At 36.4% G+C, this 17843-nt stretch overlaps 1 protein-coding gene across 3 annotated transcripts in view; it reads right to left on the bottom strand.

The window, feature by feature from the left end:
- Positions 1-4718: 4718 nt before the first annotated feature.
- FOXN3 (forkhead box N3) overlaps positions 4719-17843 on the bottom strand; it is a 195152-nt gene continuing 182027 nt past the window's right edge. For all 3 annotated transcript variants that reach the window (XM_070753696.1, XM_070753706.1, XM_070753713.1), the window contains one exon: positions 4719-12128. In XM_070753696.1, coding sequence (XP_070609797.1) covers positions 11561-12128 — 568 coding nt within the window. In that variant the 3' untranslated portion in view covers positions 4719-11560. The remainder of the gene's footprint in view (positions 12129-17843) is intronic.

Genomic DNA, 17843 nt, shown 5'->3' with positions numbered 1-17843 from the left:
GCAGATTATGCAAAAAGGAAGATGAGAACCATCTAATAATTCCCAAGACATGATCACACTGAAAAAATGGTACATTATAATTTATTAAAAACACATTGGTTTGATGACCCTAAAGTACTGCTATGACCATAATGAAAAAATGCTCCAGCATGATGATGTAGTTTATATTCTAGTGACTTGCCTGTCAGTGATGGAGAGAGTGGTCTTAGAGATTCATTGGTTGGGTTGTTTACTGTTGGTTCTTTGGCCATTTTGTGATTGAGGTTTTGTTTACTCGATTGTTGGTCTGAAGTTAGGACTTAATCTATGCTGAATTGGGTGCTGATTGTTGGTGAAGAACTGTTCTTTGGGGCTGGTTGATTATCTCTTTTGCATAATCTATAAATATTATTAATATCTACGTGTCTTGCATTTTTGGATTTGGCCTGACCTAGGATTGTCACATTTTCCCAATTGAAGCTATGGCTAAATCTGCATATCTGTTGTGAAATCAAAGAATTTTCATCATGTCTTCTGACTGAACATTCTTCAGGAGAGAATAAATACAATAATATATATATTAGCCATATGTATAGCTTGCTTATATAAAATATATAATTGCATAAGTATTCTAAACTGAAACTTAATCCTTGTAATTTGTTTATAGCGCATCCAAGAGCAGACTTACAACCTAAATGTCTACTTATAAAATATTTTTGAAAGTACATTTTGAATGTTGCAAATCTGGCACATTCCAAAGAAAAAAAATCTGTTCAAAAAGAAGGTGACCAAAGTGAAAGACTTGAGTGATGAATCATTTGGAAATTCTGTGGAAAAAAACAGCTCATGTCTTGATTTGTTGTTTGCATCTTAATAAGCACGAGCCAGATTTTTTCTTCTGACACCAGCACTTTCATTTTTAGAATGTTAAGCCTGCTTTCATTTCTTCAAAGCTCTGATTTCAGAGAGAGTGCTAATTTTCACATTTCATTGAATGAGTTTGGCATCCCACTGAGTTGTGACTTTTCAGATTTCATCAAGTCACAATAATTTGCTCAGGCCCTTTTGACAGACTGCATCCTCTGGGTCACTTTTCTATCAACACTCTGGTAATGCTGAATTGTGAATATTTGGGGACCTGAGAAGTGACCTCTAAAGGGAAAAGGAAAGGTTCCCCGTGCACATACGTACTAGTTGTTCCCAGTGCTAGGGGGCAGTGCTCATCTCCGTTTCAAAGCCAAAGAGCTAGCGCTGTCCAAATATGTCTCCATGGTCATGTGACCGGCATGACTAAATGCCAAAGGCGCACAGAACACTGTTACTTTCCTACCAAAAGTGGTTCCTATTTTTCTATTTGCATTTTTAATGTGCTTTCAAACTGCTAGGTTGGTAGAAGCTGGGACAAGTAATGGGAGCTCACCCCATAACTCTGCCCACTGCCAGTTCGGTCCTGACTGGTTCAAGGTTAACTCAGCCTCCTATCCTTCCAAGTTTGGTAAAATGAGAACTCAGATTATTGGGGGCAATATGCTGACTCTAAAATATTTAGAGTGCTGTAAAGTACAGCTGTATGCAAATCTAAATGCTATTGCTATGTATGAAAAACCTGTGGCCCATTTCAATTATGATTTCAGCTGGCATTTGGCAGTGAAATTGCTTTATCATCTTGGCAGGTGACTATACTGGAAAGTAGATGGAAGAGCATGGTCCTATTGTTCTCCTGGATCTTGAAGTAATTTTGATGTCAGCACCAATGGTATCCCTTGGATCTCCTGTTAGGGCTGGGAATTACTAGTAGCTCCATTTTTGAATTGGCTTCAGCTGCTTTAGATAGGAGAACAGAGGTCAAGTCTTGGTATACATCAGTGTTAGGATGCTGTATTTTTATGTGATCATGAATGAACTGAATTTACCAAGATAGCCATTCTCTATCAAACGTGCAAGCTCTGAAGAATTCACCTTCCTCTACATGTGAACTTTTTATATACAGTATTTCCTATTTCTTAACTGCCCACCTCATTCAGATTCCTTTTTGGAGAAATATATGGAAATGTGAAGTCCGCAATCTTGCTTAATTCTTCCTCCCATTTTGAATAAATGGACTTAATTGCCAGGATCCAATTGTATGGAGGGATAATTTTTTCTTTAGTATTTTTGATTTTATGAGGTTCTTTCTCTTTTTTTAAAACATAAAATCCTTTTTAAAATTATATGTTATGCAAGAATTTGAAATCACAGCATTCTAAGCACAGTACAGCAGGGCTCCCCAATCTTGGCAACTTTAAGACTTGTGAACTCCTAGATAGAGTTCAGCTCAGTGAAGCTGCCAATGTCAGAGATCCCTGAAGTGCAGTATATTGCTGGGGCAACCCACAGACTTGAGCTTTTATTTTGGAGACCCATTTGACTTCAGTGGAACTCACCTCACAGAGTTGTGAGGAACATGACAGACGGAAGTATTTTTATGTTGGCTGCCTTCAGATGTATTTAAAAAGGCAAGATAAAAATTAAACAATATGATTTGTAATTCACGTAACAAGCCAAATTTAATATGGGATTGCTAAACTCTGCCTTTTGTTAGCCATTTACCGTAATTGATCATGTTCAAGGAAACCACTGTTTTATTAAAGAGGTAATTGTGTATATTCTAGAATCCATGTTAAAAAAAAGGAGATTGCAGTATTAGCAGAGACTTATATACTTACCTGATGTCACAAGGAGGGCAATGGTATGGCTTCACCAGTATTATTAATTTAGCATATGGCACATCATACATGAACTACCAACATATATTCACATTTCACTTAGATTAGAAAAGCATAAAAATATAAAAAGATATATGTTCAAATACCTGTCTAGACCAGCAGCCTTGTCTTTTGGGCACCAGAGACCGGTTCCATGGAGAGAAGTTTTTGTGTGCTGCCTGCTTCCCATGGATGAGGGTTCTTTTGTTTGCTCAGCCCAGTTTCTGACATGCCGTGGACTGGTGCTGGTCCATGGACCAGAAGTTGGGGCCCCTGGTCTAAGCCATCCAATCATTTAAGTGCAGCATCATTTATATTAAAAAAAATCAGATACTGGACAGGTATATGCCTTCAACGTACAGCTGGTCAGGATGTGATCTACAGCATTAACTGAGAACAATCATAGGGTATATCTGGATGTCTTATAAGCCTTCCCAATAGTAAAAAGGCGTCAAATATTGCACAAGTTCATACCTACCAGCAATGACTTTAGTGACATTAGATTCTGCACAAATACGGTATGTAGGCAGGATTGCAAATGTGCTGAATTTGAGAAAGAAGGTAGCTCAGGGGAATAGCATGCTTTTTATATACTAAACATTCCTACGTCTGTCTTTAAAATCTTTAATTAAAAAGTTAATTTGACAAGAGCCACTGTCCATCAGAGTAAAGAATGGTGACCCCACCTCCCCAAAAAACTGGAGGAAGTCTTACCTGAAAAAAGACATCTTCTTATGAAAATGCAATTTTACAATTGGCGTTTTCTAACCTACAAGTTATATATCTATCTATCTTGTATACAACTAAAATTATTTTAGAACATGGCTTTATCTTTGCATGGAGATCTAAGTTTGTATTCCTGACATAGAAAATTTAGTTTAGAAAAACCTTAGAATATTAGAGAGGCACTATTAGTAATGTGAAACAGGAATATGAAATGTTCACTGGCTGGAGATCACATTTAGCTTATCAAACAGCAAGAAATATTCCTGTGATGTGATGATGTCATTAAAGGGGTAATATCATCAACTCATTTTGCTTCTAATTAGAAAGATGCACTATTTTCTTATTTTTACATTTTAATTCCCAAAACCGTACTTGTCGAAATATGGCTATTTTGATACCCAACATGAACATTATCTTCTTAAGGTTGCTTTGGTACTCACAGATGGACTGCTGTTGGTTTCCCACACTTTATATAGATAATTTTGCGTTTAATCAATGTTTATATTTTTTTCAGTATTTGGAGATTCTAGATGTGAGAAAAATGCCTGTATTTTTCTCTTCCAGTTTTCAAAATCCTATTCTTCTCTCACATATAAACCAGATCTCTGAATCTTCTAGTTTTTCTATACCTGAGCCAGGGGTCCCAAATTTGGCAACTTTAAGACTGTGGACCAAATCCCCAAATTCTCCAGCCAGCATAGCATAGCTGGCTGGAAAATTCTGGGAGCTGAAATCCATTGAAGTCTTAAAGTTGCCATGTTTGAAGACCTCTGGCTAAGGCTTTTGAGAAAAAAATGACCCCTTGAAGTCCTTCTTGAGAAAAGAAGTGAAGTCTGGATCTGACCTTTCTATTCAAGTAATCCATGGCTAAGTAAGTTATTTAAACTATACTGGGATAATTTTAATTAAGTTGAATACTGTACTTGCAATAGGAGAGAATAGCTGTAGCTCATGGTTCAATTCAGTTCAATTCATGAAATTCTTGATGCTCTCTGTGTTTGGCAGTTTGCTTTAGACATTTCATTACCTGGTTCAGTAACATTATCAATGCTATGGAGAAAATCCCAGTCTCATCAACATTGGAAAGGCAATCTACCGTATATAAACAAGGAGCAAATCCTCACATTTACTAGTACTGAAAATGTTACCTGGTCCGGTAAGGAAACATCTACCAGTACACAGCTCAGCTCAGAGAGCATCATAGTAAAATACTTGCTTCAGTAGTCTTGCATTGTAAGTTTTAAATAAATAACAGCCAACACCGATAACTGCAGTTATTCAACTGATGCAACTCGGTAATTTTTATTGCAACTGGAAGACAATACATCACAGAAACTTTATGGAAGGTTTTGGGAGAGTGTTATTTACAATAATAACTGATGAAAGAGTTTGTCTTTGGCAATATGATTACACATCAAGAAACATAAAATGCAAGTATGCCTCTAGATCAACATTTTTCCATATTTCTGGCTGATTGCACTTGCCTTTTGACTGCTCATTTAGGTAAACACAAATACAACTTAACATTACTGTTTATGTCCCCCATCACAGTTCTCACTTACATTAAAGAAACTGGCAGTTCCATTCAACTAGTACAGCATTTTCGGGGAAAAGAGGAATAAAATCAGGAAACAAAAACAAAAAGAACATAATTGGCTTATTGCTGTACTAAATTAACCTATTGGCCAATGAAGGTCTCACGACCCTCCTCTAAAGCATTGATATTGTATATATTGGTCTTTTGATTGCTTTATCACTTTTTTTTTCTGCAGAACAAAAATATTTCAAAAATATTACAGAAGAGTATAAAAATGTACAAATCCATAATGCTTTTTCATACACACAGAAATCATTCCCTACCCCATCTCTTCCAACATTTGACCCCAAGGCAGACTGAAGTAGTGAGTGTGTATAATACAAAAATGAAACCAGGCTAAATCAATTGATTTTGGAATTCATTAATGAAAGTATTAGAACTCCAAGCACCAACGTTTTCATCTTAATAGTAGCAATGAAGGGAAAACTTAATCAGTGTCAAGCCAAGTCAGAAGAAAACCAAACCTGTAAGGTATATTCAGCCTTTTCCTCAAAATAGACAACAGGACAAAACAACCCAAATCTCCCCTTTCAACTTCTGCACAGAAATATATTGGGAAAATATGTGTGCAAACCCACAACTCTTACTTTCTAATTTAATCTTATCAATTTTGTTTTGGGTGAGAGGTTGGATTTAGCTGCTCTTCCATAATCAAAAAGTTGCTTGGTAGATATGACTTCAATTCTTTTTTTTAAGCTTAAACCCAGGCATTTGGTGTATACTTTGTTGATCCTGGGTATCAGGTGGTTCTCATTCAGAATTGAAAAAAACCAGAGACATTCGCTCATTAACATTGGCAAATAGGTTGAAAAATAATTTTTGTTTTAGGTAAGTATAGTTTCAAATGCTAGGATTGAAAAAACAGCATAAGAGGATCTATGAAAAAATGGTTTAAAGACATTTATTTTAAAATTTTGAATATTGATGAGCAAAATACAGCACCAGATATTGAAATCAAATGTAGATTTTGGTTAGCAAAGTAGTGCTGGCATGCAGATTTGTGGAAGAATCGCACAGACATAATTGACAATAAAAATTTCACATCTACAAATTTTGCATTTTGATTCAAGGAAGAGTTTGGAAAAATTCCCTGGCTTACCAAAGTTTCTCCGCCCAATTTTCCAGTTAGAACTACAATCAGAAGGGAGGTTTGTATAAAGAAATGTGAAAAAGAAAATGAGAATGTTCATATATGTGATAGCATAGAATATTTAGTAAATACTTATAAAATGCAACTTAAAAAAAATCCTATACCAGGACTATAGATTGTAAAATACATGTGGTTGACTATGTTTTTAAATTCGTGATAGTAGAAAAACAGACAGTCAGAGGTTGTGCATGGTTCTTTCCATACTGAAGTATTAACATATATTACATATTAAATAATAATAAAGTTATTTAAATTAGATCACAGTGCTGCATTTATGTGCATAACAGTGTTTTATATATTGCAGGCAGTGTCAAGAAATTCACTTACAGACTTAACTACAACACAACCAAAAGAATGAATGACTCGGGTCAGTGAATGGAACATTTAACAAGCCTGAAAATAATTTAGTAGCCAAGACACTGAATCCCACCATGGTAATTTTCTTACTGAAATCAACTTCAACTCTACAGTGTTTTGCCTTTTTGAAGATGACACAGACTAGCAAGAACCTGCTTTTATAAAGAAACAGCATACTGTTTCTGTTGAAAAAGTACTTCCATTTGTCATAGAAAAAACGGCTTTCAAATCACTTCTGTTCTCCAAGACAGATTATCTGAACTGAGTGGGAACAACTGCTGACATGTTTATACAGTTAAACAGATTCTCTTCTGTGACATAAGACACTAATAATCACCCATGAAAGTTTTTTTTAAGTTGCCATCTATCCAATGCTGCAGCTAGGGCATAGTCTTCAAACTTGGCAACTTTAAGACTTGTGGACTTCAACTCCCAGAATTTTCAAGCCAGCTGGCTGGAGAATTCTGGGAGTTGAAGTCCACAAGTCTTAAAGTTGCCAAATTTGAAGACCCTTGAGCTAGGCAGGTGAAGATAAAGTTGGCTCTTCTATGACATGTGGACTTCAACTCCCAGAATTCCTGAGCTAGCATGATTAGCTCAGGAGTTCTGGGAGTTGAAGTCCACCAGTCACAGAAGAGCCAACTTTGCCTACCCCTTAGCTAGGGGAACAATCCCTAGAGCAATTTCCAAGAAAGATTTGCAGCTGGCACATTCTGAACAGCTGATCTAAAGTTCAGATTTCCCCCAGTAGATTACTACTCCCACTTTATTTCTAAATCATTTGGATGCAAGTCTACTTTTTTTCCAGGGAGAGGCATATGGATATCCTCACATCACATCTCAATTAAGTTTCATTGTAGATACAGACCTCCATTCCAACAGAACTATGGTCTACCTCTTCTATGTTAAAAGTTACAACACAGGCACTCAGAAGACATTTTTAGTCACCAAAGAACTGCATACTTTGGAGGGTTCAGAATTAAAGCACCGCTTGTAAAGGTTTGTCATTAAAATGGTTTAATGGCAAACCTAGATTGCTGATAAGAAATTCTGCAACGATCTGCTATGAAAAAATATTACTGAGAATTAAACCACAATCCAAGCTGATGCTGGCTTGAATCCAAATTTTATTCCTACCAATGGGATCCACCTCTGGTAACTTTTCAGGACATGTTCCCAATAACATGTTAGAGAAACAGAAATGAATTTCTCCTACACCAGAGCTGCAGCCTCTGAAAATTGGAGGACTTTTCAGCATAATGTGGGAGATGATATTTGGATCTACAGAGGGGTTGGATAATTGACAAGAGTTGTTTCTTCCCTTCTGTTAAAACCATCTATTAGAACAAAAGCTTTTGGTGGACAGAGAAAGCCCTTTCATTTATGGAAGGAAAAACATAGAGTAAACAATTCACTATTTTTATAAGGAAAAAAAATCTTACACGTTATTTTGACAATCCATAATTTCTACAAAAATTATTTGCAGAACATAAGAGCTGCCTCAATTACCCAAACACATTAAGAACAATGTAACAAGGTAGATGTATATGTTACTTTAAGTAAATATACCCATTCTCCTTGCCATTTTTCCACAATGCATACAGCACAAGACTTCCTGCATTCTGCTCCAGGTCTTCTGAGATACTGTTTCAAATTGTGCTATCTTAAAGACCTTCACAGAAGAAGAATGCAGCTGTGAGATCTACAATTCCTAAAATCTTGAAGAATTATGCCTGAATGACAATGGGAATCAATTTACTGGATTATTTTTAGTACTCTATGTGGGAGCAGAGAAAGACCAAACAGATGTTTTGTTTATTATTGCTTACATCTCTCAGTTATGAACATTCCCCTCTCCTGTTATTTCAAAATGTAGGAATGAGGATGAGCTCAACATATAGTCGATGGATTTCACCATGAATAGTAGTAGTATCTGATGCTTTTAACTTGGGTTCACCTGCTTTATTTTCAGTTTGGCACTAAAGATAAATTGGCACAACAGAATAGTGTTGTGGAGTTTGTTTAAACTATTGACTGTGGGTACACAACTGAGAAGATAAACTCTTAGTAAATCTTCCATAATTTCTAATAGAATCCAGATATTTAATTTGCTCCTTGCATACTGCTTACCCTCAAATGAATTTTGCCTTATTTTGTAAAAATATCAATTGTGATCACTTTTTGTATAGCAATAGCTAAAATTATTTACAGCACATTACTTTTATTTATATTCAGTCAGTGGGATACAGTCCTGTTGGAAGCATGTTGTACATTTCCGTGAACTGCAGTAGACAAATCACAGAGACAAACTGCTTTATTTTGGATAGAATTCTGTTGGATAATATAACTTCAATTTTATAAGTTCAGATTTCATCAAGATCCCATAGCAAGATGTATATGGCACTCTTCTATGAAGAGAAAACTCCTAATTCACTAATGTGGTTTCTTTTCACTAACTCTTTAAATTATTGATGTTTTTAAGGCAAATATCTTTTTTTTCAGAAGGTAAAGGCAGAAATAGGGATTCTAATTTTTGAATACATAAAAAAGTGTTTTGATAGAAAATGCAGAGTTTGAACTTGCTCTCAAACCTTTGTTAGCTCAAGCCTGATTTGGCACACATTGTTTTAAAAACCTGTTTGCTTCAGTTTTCAGTGGATATCATGTTCTTAGAATATAATTCAATGACAGCTAAAGATATTTGGAATTCTTTTTCAGTTTCTTGCTACTGACTATTTTCGACTCATCTTAATCTGTAAACCTTAAAACATCAGTAATGTCACTGTATTTCCATTATTATAAAGAGATATTTATTTAAAGTAAAGCAGCTAAGATCAAAAGAGCTGCCTTCCTGAAATTATTCTTGGGAGGGCTTCCTAGAATTTTCATCTGACTGTAGCTCCCACATTTTAAGATGAATTTTAGAAACTGCACAATCTGGATTCTTAATAAGTTCATGTAAAAGTCACATGGAACCCAATCTAGAAGCCTTAAAAATAATCTAAAGATTATGGCTGTCTATACTAGTATTTTTTAGGGTGGTGGTGGTATGGGATATTGGCCTTATTTTAAACTCTACATTCATTTACAGGATTACTACTGGAAAACAGGTATGGCCATAGCAAAGTTGCTTCTCCATCATGTACTCAAGTCAAATTGTGAACACAAATGAAAGCCCTTTCAAAACTCATCCCTTCTTGGCATATCTTTGTATCTCATGGGTTACAATCTCTTCAAAACCGAATTGTCTATTGTTTCCTCTCTCCCATTTATCCAGTAAATTCCGAGTCTTTTTCCTGGAGTCTTAATCATACACACTCACTACTTGCTTTGCCCTCAAAATTATTGCGTAATGTTAATACATGTAAAGACAAAGAAAGGACAAACATCTTCAAAAAACAGATAAGTAGGGGAAGGGGGCTGAATGTGCAGACAAGGCAATATAATTCAACCATCCAAGCCCTACCCGAGCATGAAGTTTTATTTTTTAATATTGCAGAATAAGTTCCCCAACAGTCAGTATTTGTCCCTGAAAAAGGTTAAACCTTAAAACACCTGCTTCCCAAACAAAATAAAAAACAAACCAAAAAACCAAAAACCAAAACTAAGCCTATTGGCTTAAAAATTAGAGGCATAGCCTTTTCTCTATTTTTCTCTATTTATATGAAAATAATTCATGCTTCATGCTAAATACATTATTTACCTTACAAGAACTTTTGTTATCTTTGAATTAAAAAGGGGGGTTTTATTTTGTACTCCTGAGCCCCTCCTGGAAATGTATCCATGCAATTTGAATCAGGATCAGTGAATCTGGCTACAGTGGTTATAACTGGAAATATATTGTTATTTTTGCACAAATGTATCCTGGCTATTTAACAGGTACAGCGTTTTGAGGAGCACTGTACAGAGTTTTAGTTAAGATTAGGATTTCTTGTCCAACCAAATATATTTGTTTTTTTTTAATGTAATATAATACTAATGACAGGTTTTGTAGCATATGTATTTTTCTCTTCTCATGAGATCAATTTTTTTTATCCTATCAAAAAGGTTTCCTCATTTTGATCCTCTTTAAATATCTACTCATATTTTTATTTTAGATTTGATTGCTTTTCACTCAGGCAGTTAAGAACTCATAGCTTGTTTTCCCATAATATTTTTGCAGGCAGTGCCAATCTTCAGGCTTATGGCTTTTTAAAAAACATTCTTTTAATTTAAATATAGAAGACAATTAATTGATTAAAGAATATCACTAATCCCCCCAACCCCCTCCACCCTTTTCTCCTTATATTATTGAAACTCATTGCATACACAGTTCAGTTTCCATAATTTAAAAAGTTAAGTATTAAGTCTTCACATTATGAGCCATATACAGTACATGAAGCTTAAGTAATTCATTACTGTATGAGCAGCTGTTTTAGTGGATATTCCAAGATTTCTATGGCACAAATGCAAGCAAATGCCACTATCTTATTCTTGATTCTGAAGATGGGCCTCTGACTTCCCTCAAATTTATGGAATATACATACAGGCACGCATACATACATACAGCCATACATACATTCTCTCTCTCATTTAATTATAAGGCTTTTAAATTATTTTTCTAAGAGCCTGGCCTGGATCTACCATATTATTCAATTTCTCATTATATAATGTATTTTCAAGTGCCAATTTTTATTATTCTCACATTAACTGGTGGTATCACAGCGTATTCAACCATGCATTTCTGACAGAACTGGAGAAAGCAATGGCAATTTTGGCTTTTACTTATTTTTGTCTTCATGTAATGAAAAGCTTTTGTAAAATTAGATGAGTATCAGTATGAGTTCTATGGCTTCAATCTCCTTTAAAAAAATACAACACAAACATTTTGGGTTCCAAAAAGGGCGGAAAAGAAAAAAAAGGGGGAAAAAAAGGAGAAGAAAAAAAAAACTGAAGAAAATATTTTCTGATATTGCCACAAATCATTAGAATTCACCTGACGTGCTGAAACAAAATTGTTTTATAAGTTCAGTCAATGGATTTGTTCTCATTTTTCGTCGTGTCCTTTTGTTCTTTCTGTCCCTTTGCCGTCCGATTGGTGATGTTGTTCAAACAAGATCGAATCCCTGCCAAATGCAGGAGTGATCCAGCAGCTTCTTTCATCTCCTCATCATCACTCTCGGGTGGTTTCTCTGTGCGTCTTTTTTTAAGAGGCAGTGTGTCACTCGGTACTTTTTTCGCCTTCAATAAATGCTGGCGTTTCTTATGCTGAGAGGGGACCCCGCTATCAGCTACAGAATCCTTGGTCTCTTTCCGGTTTTGCCGTTTGCTCTCGTCTTCTGCCTCACTGTGACTCTCGTGGCTATGGGAGTTGACCTCGCTGCCCTCACTACTGTCCCGGTTGCCTTTTGCGACAAATTCATAATGATCATCAGCAGAAGAAGAGGAAACAGAATCACTAGTGGGTGATGTGCTCCTATGGTTGGAAGATTTGGCACTGCTATAGTTATGATCCTCCTTTGGGTCACCACTCACCAATGGAGAACCACACGACTGTTCGCTATCTGTCCTCATTCGGCAATTTGCTATTCCGTTCCTAGAAGAGAGAGAGAGAGAGAGAAAAGAAAAGCATAGTCAAACTCTTCTGAAAAGCTGTATTTTTTGTGACAACAAGCAAGTAAGGCAGACATCAAAATGCTGGAAAGGGATGGCTAAACTAGGCACTTCCCTTAGTATTTGTTGGAATCTTAAAACTTTAAGGAGAACAAAATCATTAACTCTGCCAGCAGCAGTAAGCTATTAATTCTGGATGGTCTGCTGAGGGCAAAGTAGATAATTATTATCATTAGGCGCATAAGATTTAATTTGCTTTTCAAAAAAAGTCAAATCATTTGAAGGTTTATGGATATTTTTGGGTATTGTTTTTATTTTTCTCCCCATCAAAAACATACATAACATCTCATACACCTTAATATGTATATATTATCACTTAAAAACAGTAATTCCAAAACCTAAGTTACCTTCCAATTTTAATTTTATTATTCAACCTATCTCAATCTTCTCACTCTCCACTCCTCTCTTTCTATATCAGGTGGCTACTCCACCTCTAATACCTACTTTCTTGCACCTTCTTTCCCCCTTTCTCCTCCTCCTTCTTCTTTCTCTCCCTCCCCTTCTATTCTCTCTCCTTTCTCTCCCTATATTTTCCCTCCCCTTTCCTACTACCATCTCCTCCTCCTTCTTCTTTCTCTCCCTCCCCTTCTATTATCTCTCCTTTCTCTCCTTATATTTTCCCTCTCCTTTCCTACTACCATCTCCTCCTCCTTCTTCTTTCTCTCCCTCCCCTTCTATTCTCTCTCCTTTCTCTCCTTATATTTTCCCTCCCCTTTTCTACTACCATCCCCTCAGGGGTGAGCTGCTAGCCAGAACGCTAAATTGGGCTTGCCGCTGCGGCTCGTGAGTGCTTGCGGGGACAGCGTGATTTTGCTTCTGCACCTGTGGAGAGAGCAAAATCGCACACAGTGCTGCAAGTGTGCCCGTCTTTCTGTGAGATTTTTTTGCTTCCACGCATGCAGAAACATAGGCACACCTGTGGCTCTGTGAGATTTTGCAGGTGCAGGTGCAGAAGCAAAATCGTGCTGGCCCCGCAAGCACTCACGAGCTGCAGCAGCAAGCCCAATTTAGCATTCTGTCTGGAGCCTACCCATGTGTCTCCTCCTCCTTCCTTCTCTATGCCCTATTTATTTATTTGTTTGTTTGTTTATTTATTTATTTATTTATTAGATTTGTATGCCGCCCCTCTCTGAAGACTCGGGGCGGCTAACAACAATAAAGAAAACAATGTAACAAATCTAATATTAAAAAATAATCTAAAAAACTCCAATTTAAGAGACCAATCATACAAACAAGCATACCATGTATAAATTCTATAAGCCTAGGGGGAAGGGAAAAAAATTTCAATTCCCCCATGCCTGACGACAGAGGTGGGCTTTAAGGAGCTTGCGAAAGGCAAGGAGGGTGGGGGAACTCTGATATCTGGGGGAAGCTGGTTCCAGAGGGTCGGGGCCGCCACAGAGAAGGCTCTTCTCCTGGGTCCCGCCAAATGACATTATTTAGTCGACGGGACCCGGAGAAGGCCAACTCTGTGGGACCTGACCGGTCGCTGGGATTCGTGCGGCAGAAGGCGGTCCCGGAGATATTCTGGTCCGATGCCATGAAGGGCTTTATAGGTCATAACCAGACCGGAAATTGATCAGCAACCAATGCAGACTGCGGAGTGTTGGAGTAACATGGGCATGCCTTGGGAAGCCCATGATTGCTCTCGCAGCGGCATTCTGCACAATCTGAAGTTTCCGAACACTTTTCAAAGGTAGCCCCATGTAGAGAGCATTACAGTAGTCGAACCTCGAGGGGATGAGGGCATGAGTGACTGTGAGCAGTGAGTCCCGGTCCAGATAGGGCCGCTACTCTCCTTTGTCTCCTTCTCTCCCACTTCCTCTCACACCCTCTAAATCCTTCCGAGTGGATAATTCTAATTACATTTTTAAAAAAAATATATCTTTCCCCACTAAAAACATACATAGCTTATCATATATTTCAATATAGCCTAATAAACATGCATCATCTACTAAATTTATTCATTAATACTTCTTAATTTCATATCCATTAGTCTTGGTATACATCATTAATCTCATACTTCCTTTATCTAATTTTGTCACCTGGATTACACCAATTGTTTCATTTTTCAACTAAATTTTAATGCTATTGCTTACTTCCTCTGCTAGTTGTTCTCTCGTTTAATAAATTTAAGCCTTTGTGCTTCATTCATTCCATTACTTCCTTACTCATCGAATAGTAATCAAATAATCAAATAACAATCATAGTCAAATATAGTCATAAGTGTGCTAAATTATATGTATAAAACAATCATCCATTTTCTTGAAGCTTCCATTCTACTTTTCTAAGTTTCTCTTTCCCCCCCTTTCTTCTGAAGTTGTAACTCAAAATGAAAATATTGATTAATAAGGTAATATATTCATAAATATATTCCATTAGATATAAAGAAAAGAAAAAGAAATAAACCATTACATAGTCAAATAATGATCAAATAGTCAGATGATAATCAACCATTTTCTTTGAATTTCCATCTTTTTAATTTCAACTTCCCCTTCTTTTTATTTTTTTGTAATGCACTCCCCATCTTCTTCTCCTTTCCTTTCTTTCTATATAATAATTGCCTAAATACCTCTTAAAATTTTCTTAATCCCTTCCCCCCGCTAACTTGCCTAGACAATACATATATCCTTGCCTTATTCAGTATAATCATAAAACTCAAAGTAATCATTAGTCTGTCCATCTTCAAAGTCCTCTTCCCTTGTATCTTTATCATTTTCCAACTCCTCTTCCACCTGCCCCTCCTTCTTGTTTCAAGTCCTCTTTATTTTCTTGTTTTTTTATTCTGTGCAATCATATTTTCAAGGTATTTGCTGCGCTCAAGAGTTTCTTCCTATTCCAAAAGGGATTTCTGTAAATCTGCAAAATAATCCTTAAAGGACGCTGTAAGATCCTCAACTTCTAATGCCATATTCCAAAACCACTGTTCACCAGTTTATAGTCTGAAGTAATCCTTTTCTATCACCTCTTTTCCCTTTAACCTTTCAAGTAAATAGAAGTTCATTCCAAGTTCACAGCCTGAACAGATAAGATTTCAATTTTATTTTATTTTTTTAAAGTCCAAGGCCAGCAGTTGTATAAGCACCCACAAAATCTTCCACTGTAGTAATTCCTCCAACCAGCAGGTGGCACTCCTCACTAGTTTCACAATTTTATTTTCTCTTAATTGATATGTTGATATTTAATTAACATTTTAATTTTAATTTTTAATTTTATTCAGTCAAATAATTCACTTCAAAGTTAATTCAAAGTTCAAATATAAAAGTTATCATTAAGCTTTTACAGCCTTCTTTAATATTTTTTCACTGTAATATTCGATGCTAAGTAGCTGCTTTGTCTTTATTTTTTCCAAATTGTTTTGTTCCCGTTTGAAATCAGAAAAAAAAAGTCCCAAACTTCAATTTGGCTAAATAACCCACCAGCACAACTTTTAATCTTCTTTATCTCTCCAGCACTTTTCTTTGTTCCACTTTCCAGGTGTCTTCTGATCTTCAACAACAAATCAATCTTTCCATTTGCAGCCGCCGTGGCTTGGACGGCTTTTGCAAGCTAACTTCTACTGCTGCCTGTCAAGGACTCTGTTGGGTTTGCCGACCCCAAACAGATTGCCGATAATGTCCCTCTTCTTCACTGCCCCTTCAGGGCAGTTCCAACCTGGTTCCGACTGAACCAGTCCCCAGGTAATAGGGATTCGGGTTTCCCCTGTGGAGTTCAGGAAACTCCGTGTTGCCATGAAATTTGCCCATGCCCCTCTCCCCGAAGGTTTATAGATTTAATTGAATAGACTAAGATAGAACAAAATCATATTTAAATTGATTTTGATTTTCATGTACATAATGAAATAATGACTGGAGATAAAAAATAATCTTATGAACCTGTTTGGCTGTTAGGATGTAAAGGAGAAGCTCATTTTTAAATTTATTTATTCAGCTACCTGTCCTAAATACATGACCCAAGCATCTAATCCTATCAAAAACAAGACAAACACTATATAATAAAATATTAAATTGCATATATAGCAATTGAGAAAATTCAACCAATGACTAGGAACATAAACATTGATATTAATTTAGCTACACATCTAAGGTCCTAGATAGAAAGACAAAACCAGGTTTTTAAGATCTTATGAAATGCAGAAGAGTAGGGGCAAGTCCTTAAACACCAGGGGAATTTTGTTCAACAGGGCAGATGTCATGATATAAAACTTTCTTTTCATGGATTCCACCAAATGACACCCCCTAACAGATGGGACCCAGAGCATGCCTTTACTACTGAATCTAACAGGATGGGCAGATACAAGAGTGAGTTAGCATCGCAAGTAAACGAGTCCCAAGCTATGAAGGAATTTAAAGATAATTACAGCACTGTGTACTGAACCTGAAAGAACAGTGACAACCAATGCAGCTCACAAAACAGAGGTGTCAGATGTGCTGAATGACTAGCACCCATAAATGCCCATGGCAATGCATTTGTATCAGCTGAAGCTTCCAAACAGTCTATAAGCAACCCTGGGTAGAGCACTTTGCAATCGTTCATCGGAAGATGCTGCCAGTGTCAGCCCCATCCAGAGCACATTGAATAATCATATGGGACTTATTTTCTACATCAGAGAAAAACAAATAATATTAAAGTAATTAATTAGACCACAGGCCAAATGGCAGAGCCAGGTCTTCAAGCTGGAAGGTCAGGAAGGTGGGAGCCAACCTCACTCCAGAGAGGCAAGAATTTTGCATAATTCCGATTTACACTTTAAACCTATATAAAATTCTATGCAAAATTTGTTAAAGCACAACTCCTCAAATTTCATTATTGATGGTTATGGGTATTAGTGATAATAGTATTATCTGTTTTTCATCCACTGAATACACTATTACACAAAACAATTAAAAATGCAGAATAATTCATTTTGAATATTTCATTTTAATTCAGAAGAATGCTGCTGTAATGCACGGGAGAAAATAAATTCTTGTTATGACATTTTAATAACATGCCGCCTATGATTTACAGGTGCCTTTAAGTCTGCCACACTTGATTATTAATGCTGAGTAGATTATATACTGTACATAATCACTGTAGAGCTAAAAATACAAGGTATTTCAATGGTACTCCATTAAAGAGGAGTTACTTTAAGCTTCATTATTATTATGAGTGTTACTTAAGGCAGCAATTGGGTAATTCACAGCTGCATCTATCCTATATGTGCTATTGCTTTAAGCTGTAGGGCAAGACTGGATAAACATTAGACTAGCCATTTCAATCATGTTGTTATTTTCTACCATTCAAAACCTAATATAGTTATACATTTAGAACGAACAATCTTGAAATTCAAGGATTTGTTCCAATATAGTTGTATTAAGTCCAAGGACCAGGACTGCATATAATTTTGCAACACTTTAGACCAGGGGTGTGAAACTTGTGTTGTCGTCATGTAAAGTATAATTTCCCTCTCTTTGCTAAACCAGGCAGGGGTTATGGCCAGCACATGATACATCTAGTCCACAGGCTGCGAGTTTGACACCTCTGCTTTAGGCAGAGCCTTCAAATGTCATCTAAAAGTTGCAAGGAACTTCTGACAGAAAGCAAAATTATTAGATGTGTATTTAATTTCAATTGCTAAATTCATTACCAGTTAATTTCT

This window comes from Erythrolamprus reginae, chromosome 1, assembly GCF_031021105.1.
Source record: "Erythrolamprus reginae isolate rEryReg1 chromosome 1, rEryReg1.hap1, whole genome shotgun sequence".
Taxonomy (NCBI): domain Eukaryota; kingdom Metazoa; phylum Chordata; class Lepidosauria; order Squamata; family Dipsadidae; genus Erythrolamprus; species Erythrolamprus reginae.
This window is presented reverse-complemented; position numbering and strand designations above follow the sequence as displayed.